At 44.9% G+C, this 11042-nt stretch overlaps 1 protein-coding gene across 1 annotated transcript; it reads right to left on the bottom strand.

Moving 5' to 3' along the window:
* Window positions 1-4595: 4595 nt before the first annotated feature.
* Window positions 4596-7218, bottom strand: phlda1 (pleckstrin homology-like domain, family A, member 1). The gene is made up of 2 exons (XM_071332093.1): window positions 6432-7218; window positions 4596-5764 (listed from the first exon to the last, which is right to left on the bottom strand). The coding sequence occupies exon 1, from the start codon at window positions 7178-7180 to the stop codon at window positions 6458-6460; it is 723 nt and encodes a 240-aa protein (XP_071188194.1). The 5' UTR covers window positions 7181-7218; the 3' UTR covers window positions 4596-5764; window positions 6432-6457.
* Window positions 7219-11042: the final 3824 nt, after the last annotated feature.

The following is an 11042-nucleotide window of genomic DNA, read 5'->3' as shown; positions in this document are numbered from 1 at the left end:
ACAATCTCCATAGACAAGCATTGGCCGTAGAATGGCCTTACTGAAGAGCTCAGTGACTTTCAACGTGGCACCGTCATAGGACGCCACCTTTCCAACAAGCGAAGTCGTCAAATTTCTGCCCTGATAGAGCTGCGCCGGTCAACTGTAAGTGCTGTTGTGAATTGGAAACGTCAAGGAGCAACAACAGCTCAACCGCAGTGGTAGGCCACACAAGTTCATAGAACGAGACCACCGAGTTCTGAAGGGCGTAGCGTGTAAAAATCATCTGTCCTCAGTTGCAACACTCACTACCGAAATCCAAAATGCCTCTGTAAGCAATGTCAGCACAATAACTGTTCTTTGGGAGAAGGAATAATGGTCTGGGGCTGTTTTTCATGGTTCGGGTTAGGCCCCTTAGTTCCAGTGAAGGGAAATCTTAACGCTACAGCATACAATGACATTCAAGACGATTCTGTGCTTCCAACTTTGTGGCAACAGTTTGGGGAAGGCCCTTTCCTCTTTCAGCATGACAATGCCCCCGTGCACAAAGCGAGGTCCATACAGAACTGGTTTGTTGAGATCGGTGTGGAAGAACTTGACTGACCTGCACAGAGCCCTGAACTCAACCCCATCGAACACCTTTTGGAGGAACTGGACCTCCGACTGCGAGTCAGGCCTAATCGCTCAACATCAATGCCCGACCTCACTAATGCTCTTGCGGCTAAATGGAAGCAAGTCCCCACAGCAATGTTCCAACATCTAGTGGAACGCCTTCTCAGAAGAGCGGAGGCTGTTATACCAGCAAAGGGGGACCAACTCCATATTAACGCCCACGATTTTGGAATGAGATGTTCGACAAGCAAATGTCCACATATTTTGGTCATGTAGTGTATATATGTTTGCACATAACATTTGAGGTTTTGTTTGGCTATGGTTTGAATCACCGTTAATACTGGCACTGTTGAGTGCAGAACGTGAGGGAATACAGTATTCTGTACATCACTATGTTTATCACCATGCATATTACATTCTAAAGAATTGAGAGAGATGTGCGGCCCCACATCAACCACATGGGGATCTCATCTCCCATGACCTGCAACATACCTGAGCCATCTTCATTGGAGAAGGATAATAGGCTGACGCGTAGTAATTCTACTATATCCTCTTGGTTCTTTGTCTCTTATCCTGTGGAGTTTCATGGAGTTGTCAGGGCAGCGGTGTACAGTCAAGGTGACATTCCTGCCCCATAGAGATAGATAGAGGACTTTTTTAGTGCCCAAAATCCTGTTTTAGACGGCATAAAAGGGACAGATACAACGATGCGTTGTCTATCCAAGTCTATGTCCTGCTCCTATCGCAGGCTTCCTGCCCTAATCAGTGAAAAGAGGCGACAGCTGAGCTGATTGACCTCCAGTGTTGCTGCTGCTGGGTGGTCTGGGAACAGGTGCCGGGTGGGTGGTGGGGGGGGGGGGTGACACAGGGTCAAAAGAACTCAATTCACCCCAACATTCCTCAGGAATCCTGTTTCATGTTCATCTGGGCACATGAAGTAAAAATCTTTCAAAACATTTTGTCACAGAAAATGAAAGCGAGTGTTCCTTATTGAACAAGTCCAAGTAGTCCCTCCCTGTTCCAGTCCTTTTCTTCTGTTTGGTAACTAATGAACACGATCCTGCCTTTTATGAGGTGGCAGAGGAGAAATGTTGGCATTTTTTAAACAAGCTTTTACTCACCCTGTTAGTTAACCCATGATATGAGATGAAGGACCAGTCAATCAATCAAATGTATATATAAGACCCTTTGTACATCAGCAGTTGTCACAAAGTACTTTCAGTAACCCTGCTTAGACCCAAAACCTCAAGCAGAAGCACAGTGGCTAGGAACAACTCCCTCAAGTTAGAAATCTTCATGGGAGCATGATCATTGCAGCCCACTGATCAATGGCTAATTGTAATGAATTGGCTGAAACTTTCCATCACCTGCATGACACAGAGTCAACTGTGTCAGAATGATTAGTTAACATTCAGGTCAATCTTCCGTATAGGATGGAGTAGTTGTAGTGAAACTCACCTACATCCTCCTTTGGTCTCACCTTATTGTCCAATAGTTACATTCTATCATTACAGCTCTATAGCACTAAGGCACCTGGAATTTGTAAAGAAATTCAAGACACATATACAATAATGCACATTACCCATCTGTACAATAATGCACATTACTCATCTGTAGAACAATGCACATTACCCATCTGTAGAACAATGCACATTACCCATCTGTACAATAATGCACATTACCCATCTGTACAATAATGCACATTACCCTTCTGTACAATAATGCACATTACCCATCTGTACAATAATGTACATTACCCATCTGTACAATAATGTACATTACCCATCTGTACAATAATGCACATTACCCATCTGTACAATAATGCACATTACCCATCTGTACAATAATGTACATTACCCATCTGTACAATAATACACAGTTTGAAGACTCACTACCTCTCTCACTACTGTAAGTGGCTCTGGATAAGAGTGTCTGCTAAATGACTAGATTAAATGTCATGTATTGATTCCTGTACATATGGTATAATGGTATATTAATGATAAATAATAGTGTAGCAACCACAATATGTAATCCTAAACTTCCTGCTAATATGTAATTATAATTAGCTTCTCTCCATTATATAACTGTGAGAGTTTCTGTTTGGTTGAAATTCGCTTAGCAAAGTCCTTTCCTGTTTCAACACCTGTATCACCATCCACACAAAGAGAAAAGATAAGGAACAAAACCCCTGAAGGTGATCTATCCCTCAGCCTCTCTAGCCACAGAGAGAGAGATAAAGAGAGAGAGAAATAAAGAGAGTTGCTAATCTACAGTATCTCACTGCCTTCCTCCCACCTACGCAGAGCCTTTCAAAGAGCAGGGAGAAAACAAAGTCATGAACAATCTGGGTTCCATTCACTGGACTGATGAGCAGGAAGTCATGAACAATCTGGGTTCCATTCACTGGACTGATGAGCAGGTGTATTGCCACAACGAGCACATGGTAATTCCCAGTACACAAATTCTACATTTTATTTTTTAGATCCAAATTGGGTTTTTAGGGAATCTTGAGAAGGCTAGATTTACACTGCCAATAAGTAAATATAAAATGAGACAATATGTGTTTAATCAGCGCAAGAATGAGGAGAGTTCTTTAAAAAAAACAGTGTTGGCAATAATCTACATTATCCTTACTAAGAACTAAGTACTGAGTGTACTGAAAACATCACTGCAGCTCATATGACAATCAAGACTTATCTAGGCGCCAATCTTCGTTGGGAGTCATGTGAATGACATTCCAGACCTAACAAACCAATTAAAGTGAGGAAGTAGAGTGGGAGAGGGCAGAGGGCAGAAGGTCTGGGGGGAGGGGCTGGCGCTGGGTGAGAGGGGAGAAGGGCTGGGTGAGAGGGGCTGGAGCTGGGTGAGAGGGGAGAAGGGCTGGGTGAGAGGGGCTGGAGCTGGGTGAGAGGGGAGAAGGGCTGGGTGAGAAGGGCTGGGTGAGAAGGGCTGGGACTGGGTGGGAGGGGAGAAGGCTGGGTGGAGGGGCTGGTTGAGAGGGGCTGGGTGGGAAGCGCGAAGGGCTTGGGGTGGGTGGGTGTGGTGAAGGGCTGGGGCAGGGTGGGCAGAGAAGCAGTGTAAGGTGAAGTTGCCCCTTAACGCTGATTTTGGGTCAGTTTTGGATTTTCCCCACCAATGCTTGCGGTTAGGATTGGGGAGGCGAAGCTGATCCTGTATCTGTACCTAGATTAAACTTCACCTCTGAGCCGGAGGTAGATGAGCCAAGTAGGCAAGCGGAGCTTGGAGTCAGCCAACTGTTTGTTGCTACCCAGACTTTTTAATTTTACCCAAGCTGCCCTAGTAGAGAGGAGGGTGGTGGAGAGGGGCACTGTGGAATCCCAACCAAGTGCAGTGAGAGACCCAGAGCGGCCCGTCGACACTCTCTTGTCTGTCAACATGACTTTATCATCGGTGAACTCCAGCACCTGGCCCAGCCAGCGGCCACAGTGCTCAGGTGGTGTCAGCACACCATCAGAGGACGCCTGTCACAACTGGAGGCCTCCAGGGTGGATGGTGGATGTCATACACAGTGTCCCAGCCTAGCACCTCCTCCATGGCTTGACGTGGCTTTGAGCAGTCCAAAGGGCATGCACAAGTGCTGAGTGGTGCGGTTATAGAGTCGTCTCCTTTTTGGCAGCCCCCCCCCCCATGCCATGCGGATGAGTAGAAATGGCACTGTCATCCACATTTTTCACCCCCTGTAGTATAAATGAGTTAGCTTAATCGAGAGAGGCAGGGAGACACGCGTGTTGTCGCGCCACGGATGGCAGTTTGTCTCAGTCTGAACGCTGACGGTGAAATATTATTCTCAGAACAGCAACAGCTTCTACATTTAGCCCAGGAAATAGGGGTGAGAAGTTCACAGGCTGTTAGCATGGAAGGGTTGAGACAGGCAACACTACACACAGCTATTGAACACACATCTGCTGCTGATTTAAATGGCACATTTTCTCCCTGCAAGCTGTTTCTATTCGCTACATAGCAGGAAATCACACGAGGTGCTGTTCATTTGAAATGGAATGTATATTTCAGAAGTATGAAAATAGCTCTCACATCAAAATAAGAACCCAACTGAATAACAGTAACTTTGTAAAAAAGGACATGAAGATTAACGTGAGGACAACACGGACACACCTGGGGGTGGTGTGAGGGGGCAACTCTACAGTCTCAGCATAGCTTCCTCAGGAAAGATGGCGATGCATTTTTAGCCTAATGACCTGCTCTTGACAAAACTGGTTGAAAATAAGTCCTTTCAGACATTTTTGCCATTGAAATTATGTATTTTCAACCAGTTTTGCTCACTAGGATACCTTTCTATCAGTTGCCACTGAACAGGACTGCAGTTTCTAATCTGTACAGATTTAAGACTCCCAAAAGAATATGCAGCGTTGACACATGTTGCTTCCTAAAGTCGAACCGTATTCCATAGTTGTAATGCAAATGTAACATGGGCGCCATATCTGGCACGAGGATAATCACAAAAAGTGAGATTTATGGAGAAATCAAACAAATAACAAATAATTGTCAACTTTTCCTTCATCATTGGAGCATCCTGTCATTTTTACAGTCAACTACACTTGGGAGGAAAATGTAACTATAGCGTATAAGTCTTTGGCTCAATAAAAGAATGAGGATGTGTATCATGGCATGTTTGTACAACAGGATGTGCTACTCACAACTTAAGAAATAATAGAAGTGAAAGGACTATAGTACATCCTTAAAGGTGTAACACAATCAACCATCCCACCTGGATCACAGATACTGAGGCTTACTTCCAACCATATCAAACCATTATACTGTCCTACGGAATCTCCAAGCATAGCTTTCAGTTTCAACTCCAGCAACAACCACACTGTACATTAGTCAATGACCCTGTTAAGATAAAACATATATACACAATCTAATAAATAAGGGATGGCAGACAATCGCCCGTTAGAATACAGCTGTTTTCACTCGTGCTGTAGCAGAGGCCTAAGCTTTGTCCATCAGTGTCCATCTTTCTCAGATAAAGAGTCTCTAATGAAAAATAGGACTTGGAAAAGGCTGCTGCTGTTGTCGGGACCGAACAACAGTTAAATTAAGAGATGTTTTCTGAAGGGTGTGATGCTCCTTTTGTGAGGCCGGGCAGATGCAGCCGGAGTCCATCGATCCCTCCTCTGAATGTCCAATTAACCTGCGGATACAATAAATTAGACCATCTCAGAGGTGGCAGTGCGTGACACGAGAAGAGGAATCTCCGTAGGCTACACCTGAACATAAATAGAGTGGCTTTCTTGAGCTGCGTTTAAACACGCAGCCCTATTCTGATCTTTTGTCCAGTTAATGGGAAAAGATGAGAATTGGTCTGCCTGTGTAAACGCAGACTAATGGCTCCAAAGAATGTTTAGAATACTTATTTTTACGCACAATTAAGTGCCGATGGTAACTGGACCATAATATGCCTACCAATAATCATGAATAATAGCCTAATAATAGTGAATAATAAAACATTAAAACGTAATTAGGCAAAAAGTAAAGACCTAGAATATTTGCAAGCTCTCTTTGTTGCAATGGCAAATGTAGCGTATTTTTTATGTAAGAGACTGTAATTTGAGGAGGCTACAAGCGTCTGGAACAATGCATGCTTATTTAACAGCATCAAAGCTTCCCCTGCCGACATCGCCGCGCGTAAACCCATGTTTATGGGGTAGGTGAGCCTTATATCCTGAGCCTTGTGTCAAATATCAAACGTTGCCGGGGAATGTATATCCAAGCAATTTCCCCGCAGAGGATTTCCACTTCTAAGGGGCTACGTAGTAATTAGTAATCAAGCCTGCTAAGACCTCTCTCGGATGTCTTACCGCATGTCGAATATCCGAGGCGCAGGTCACGCAACGTTTGGCGAGCTCCGAATAATTTTCTGTCCCGGGAGCTGAACAACGAGGAGCTGCTGTTTCTGTCTGGTCGACTTCACCGCCAGGATGGCCTGTCTATTTTTGTATTGCACCATCTGCAAAGTTATCTCGGCGTTCCATCCCTCGTCCTGTGGACACCTGAAATCGATCTCCTTGCCCTCCGACATGACCACCGTGAAGTAGATGTATTTCCCTTTCCTCTCGACGCAGTCCACAGTTTTCATGTTGGAGAAGTGCAGCTCCTTGACTTTGCCAGTGTCTCCGCCGCCGTGGTGGTTGTAATGGTGCGGGTGGTCGTGCTGCTTCGGCGGGTGAAGCAGAACCCCGTCCTCCGTGAGGACGCAGTGCTTCTTCTTCCACAGCTGCAGCAAACCGTCGCTTCGCTTCTCCAGAAGCCCCTCTTTCAGCACCTTGCCGCCGTTCTCCAGCATCTTCAGAAAACGCCCCAATTTCCTCAGCAAATGCAAACACTTCTTCTTCTCCTTGCCCGTAGAGGTAAAGGCATCGGATGCTGAACTGGTCACTGCAGTGAGTGGGTTACTATGTGCTGTGGAACTCGTGGATGTGTGTGCAGGGTATTTGGTACTAGTCCGTCGGCAGCGGTCGCTGGTGTGACTGATATGCACAGTTTGATTGGGGTTTTCTCGAGCTTGTGGACCGCCCCCTGAGTGACATCCAGCGGAAAGAGGACTCATATGTCAGAGGGCCTCTCCAGCACAGTGCAGCGAGGATCAATGTTATATTGGTAATATTTTGGAAATCAAATGGGCCTATACAATTTAATTAAGAACTCAAGGCGAGTGAATTTCTTGAGTCAAGTATACAATGCCTTCAGAAAGTTCTCACACCCCTTGACTTATTCCACATGTTGTGTTACAGCCCGAATTCAAAATGGATGAAATTGTTATTTTTTTCCTCACCCATCTCCACACAATACCCCATATTTACAAAGTAAAAACATGTTTTTAATTTGAGCAAATGTATTGATACATTTATTGATAATGAAATACAGAAATATTGCATTTACATAAGTATTCACACCCCTGAGTCAATACTTTGTAATGCAGAAGCACCTTTGGTGGCGGTGAACAGCAATCTTCAAGTCTTTCCACAGATTTTCAATGGGATTCAAGTCTGGGCCACTCAAGGACTTTCACATTGTTGTTCTGAAGCCATTCCAGCACTGTTTTGGCTGTATGCTTGGGGTCACTGTCCTGTTGGAACGTAAATCTTCCCAGTCTAAGGTGGTTTGAAGCAGGTTCTCATCAAGGATTTGCCTGAATTTGGCTCCATTGATTGTCCCCTCTATCCTTACCAGTCTCCCAGGCCCTGCCACTGAAAAGCATCCCCATAACATGATGCTGCCACCACCATGCTTCACAGTAGAGATGGTGTTAGAAGGGTGATGAGCTGTGTCTGGTTTTCTATAGACATAGTGCTTTGCATCAGGCCAAAGAAGTTACATTTTTGTCTCATCTGACCACAATCTTTTGCCTTACTATTTCAGTCTTTCACATGCCTTTCTGCAAACTCCAGGCATGCTGTCATGTGCCTTTTTCTCAGGAGTGGCTTCCGTCTGGCTACTCTACCAAAAAGCACAGATTGGTGAAGTGCTGTAGAGACTGTTGTCCTTCTGGCAGGTTCTCCCATCTCAGCTAAGGAACTCTGTCAGAGCGGTCATTGGGTTTTTGGTCACCTCCCTGACCAAGGTCTTTCTTGCCCAGTTGCTCAGTTTGGTCGGACAGCCAGCTCTAGGCAGTCTGGGTAGTTCCATATTTTTTAAATTTCCTAATTATGGACACCACTATGCTCTTAGAAACATTCAACACTGTAGAAATAGTTTTATACTCTTCCCCAGATATATTCCTCATTACAATTCTATCTCAGAGATCTACAGACAGTTCCTTGGACTTCATGGTATAGTTTCTGCTCTGATATGCACTGTCAACTGTGGGGCCTTATATAGACAGGTGTGTTTCAGGTTTCTTTCTAAATCATGTCCAAACTATTTAATTGGCCACAGGTGAACTCCAATCAAGTTGTAGTTACATCTCAAGGATGATCAAAGGAAATTGGATGCACCTGAGCTCAATTTAGTGTCATAGCAAAGGAGCGTGAATACTTATGTAAATTCAATATTTCTGTATTTCATTTAATACAATTGCAAAAATTTCTACAAACATGTTTTCACTTTGTCATTATGGGATATTGTGTAGATGGGTGAGAGAGAGAAACTATTTAATCCACTTTGAATTCAGGCTAACAGGAAATGTGGAATAAGTCAAGTGGTATGAATACTTTCTGAAGGCAGGAAGTAGCATAATGTATTTGTGACATGTTTCATACAACCTGTAGAACGCTTGGCTCATGTCTCCACGAGAATACAACCTGTAGAACGCTTGGCTCTCACCTCTCCACTAGAATACAACCTGTAGAACGCTTGGCTCTCACCTCTCCACTAGAATACAACCTGTAGAACGCTTGGCTCTCACCTCTCCACTAGAATACAACCTGTAGAACGCTTGGCTCTCACCTCTCCACTAGAATACAACCTGTAGAACGCTTGGCTCTCACCTCTCCACTAGAATACAATATGTAGAACGCTTGGCTCTCACCTCTCCACTAGAATACAATATGTAGAACGCTTGGCTCTCACCTCTCCACTAGAATACAATATGTAGAACGCTTGGCTCTCACCTCTCCACTAGAATACAACCTGTAGAACGCTTGGCTCTCACCTCTCCACTAGAATACAACCTGTAGAACGCTTGGCTCTCACCTCTCCACTAGAATACAACCTGTAGAACGCTTGGCTCTCACCTCTCCACTAGAATACACCGAGCGCTGGCCCACCTCCCGTACCCGAGACGCTTGGCTCTCACCTCTCCACTAGAATACAATCATGTAGAACGCTTGGCTCTCACCTCTCCACTAGAATACAACCTGTAGAACGCTTGGCTCTCACCTCTCCACTAGAATACAACCTGTAGAACGCTTGGCTCTCACCTCTCCACTAGAATACAACCTGTAGAACGCTTGGCTCTCACCTCTCCACTAGAATACAACCTGTAGAACGCTTGGCTCTCACCTCTCCACTAGAATACAACCTGTAGAACGCTTGGCTCTCACCTCTCCACTAGAATACAATATGTAGAACGCTTGGCTCTCACCTCTCCACTAGAATACAATATGTAGAACGCTTGGCTCTCACCTCTCCACTAGAATACAATATGTAGAACGCTTGGCTCTCACCTCTCCACTAGAATACAACCTGTAGAACGCTTGGCTCATGTCTCCACTAGAATACAACCTGTAGAATCCTTGGCTCTCACCTCTCCACTAGAATACAACCTGTAGAACGCTTGGCTCTCACCTCTCCACTAGAATACAACCTGTAGAACGCTTGGCTCTCACCTCTCCACTAGAATACAACCTGTAGAACGCTTGGCTCTCACCTCTCCACTAGAATACAACCTGTAGAACGCTTGGCTCTCATCTCTCCACTAGAATACAACCTGTAGAACGCTTGGCTCTCACCTCTCCACTAGAATACAACCTGTAGAACGCTTGGCTCTCACCTCTCCACTAGAATACAACCTGTAGAACGCTTGGCTCTCACCTCTCCACTAGAATACAACCTGTAGAATGCTTGGCTCTCACCTCTCCACTAGAATACAACCTGTAGAACGCTTGGCTCTCATCTCTCTACGAGAATACAATAAATGGGCACTTCCGTTGAGCTGTCATCTGGCCCTTCATTTCAGTGGTGAGACCTTAGATACTGTGTATATGTATATGTGCTGAACAAAAATATAAACACAAAATGTAGTGTTGGTCCTATGTTTCATGAGCTGAAATAAAAGAACCCAGAAATGTTCCATACTCACAAATGGCTGATTTCTCTCAACTGTTGTGCACAAATTTGTTTACATCTCTGCTAGTGAACATCTCTCCTTTGCCAAGATAATAAATTCACCTGACAGGTGTAGCATATCAAGAAGCTGATTAAAGAGCATGATCATTACACAGGTGCACCTTGTGCTGGGGACAATAAAAGGCCACCAAAATGTGCAGTTTTGTCACACAGCACACTGCCACAGATGCCTCAAGTTGAGGGAGCGTGTAATTGTCATGCTGACTGCATGAATGTCCAACAGAGCTGTTGTCAGAGAACTGAATGTCCATTTCTCTACCATAAGCCGCCTCCGTCGTCATTTTAGAGAATTTGGCAGTACGTCCAACTGGCCTCACAGACGTTGTGTAACCACGCCAGCCCAGGACCTGCACATCCGGCTTCTTCACCTGCGGGATCGTCTGAGGGAAGGGGGTGCTGAAGAGTATTTATGTCTGTAATAAATCCCCTTTGTGGGGGAAACTCATTCTGATGGTCTGGGATTGGCTCGCCTGTGGGTGGTCCAATATCCCCCCAGGCCCACCCATGACTGCACCCCTGCACAGCCATGTGAGATCCATAGATTAGGGCCTAATGACCATTTCAATTGACTGATTTCCTTATGAACTAACTCAGTAAAATTGTTGCGTTTATATTTTTGTTCA

This window comes from Salvelinus alpinus, chromosome 11 (assembly GCF_045679555.1).
Source record: "Salvelinus alpinus chromosome 11, SLU_Salpinus.1, whole genome shotgun sequence".
NCBI classification, from domain to species: Eukaryota; Metazoa; Chordata; class Actinopteri; order Salmoniformes; family Salmonidae; genus Salvelinus; species Salvelinus alpinus.
The sequence above is the reverse complement of the archived record's forward strand: the minus strand, read 5'-3'. Positions and strand labels throughout refer to the sequence as shown.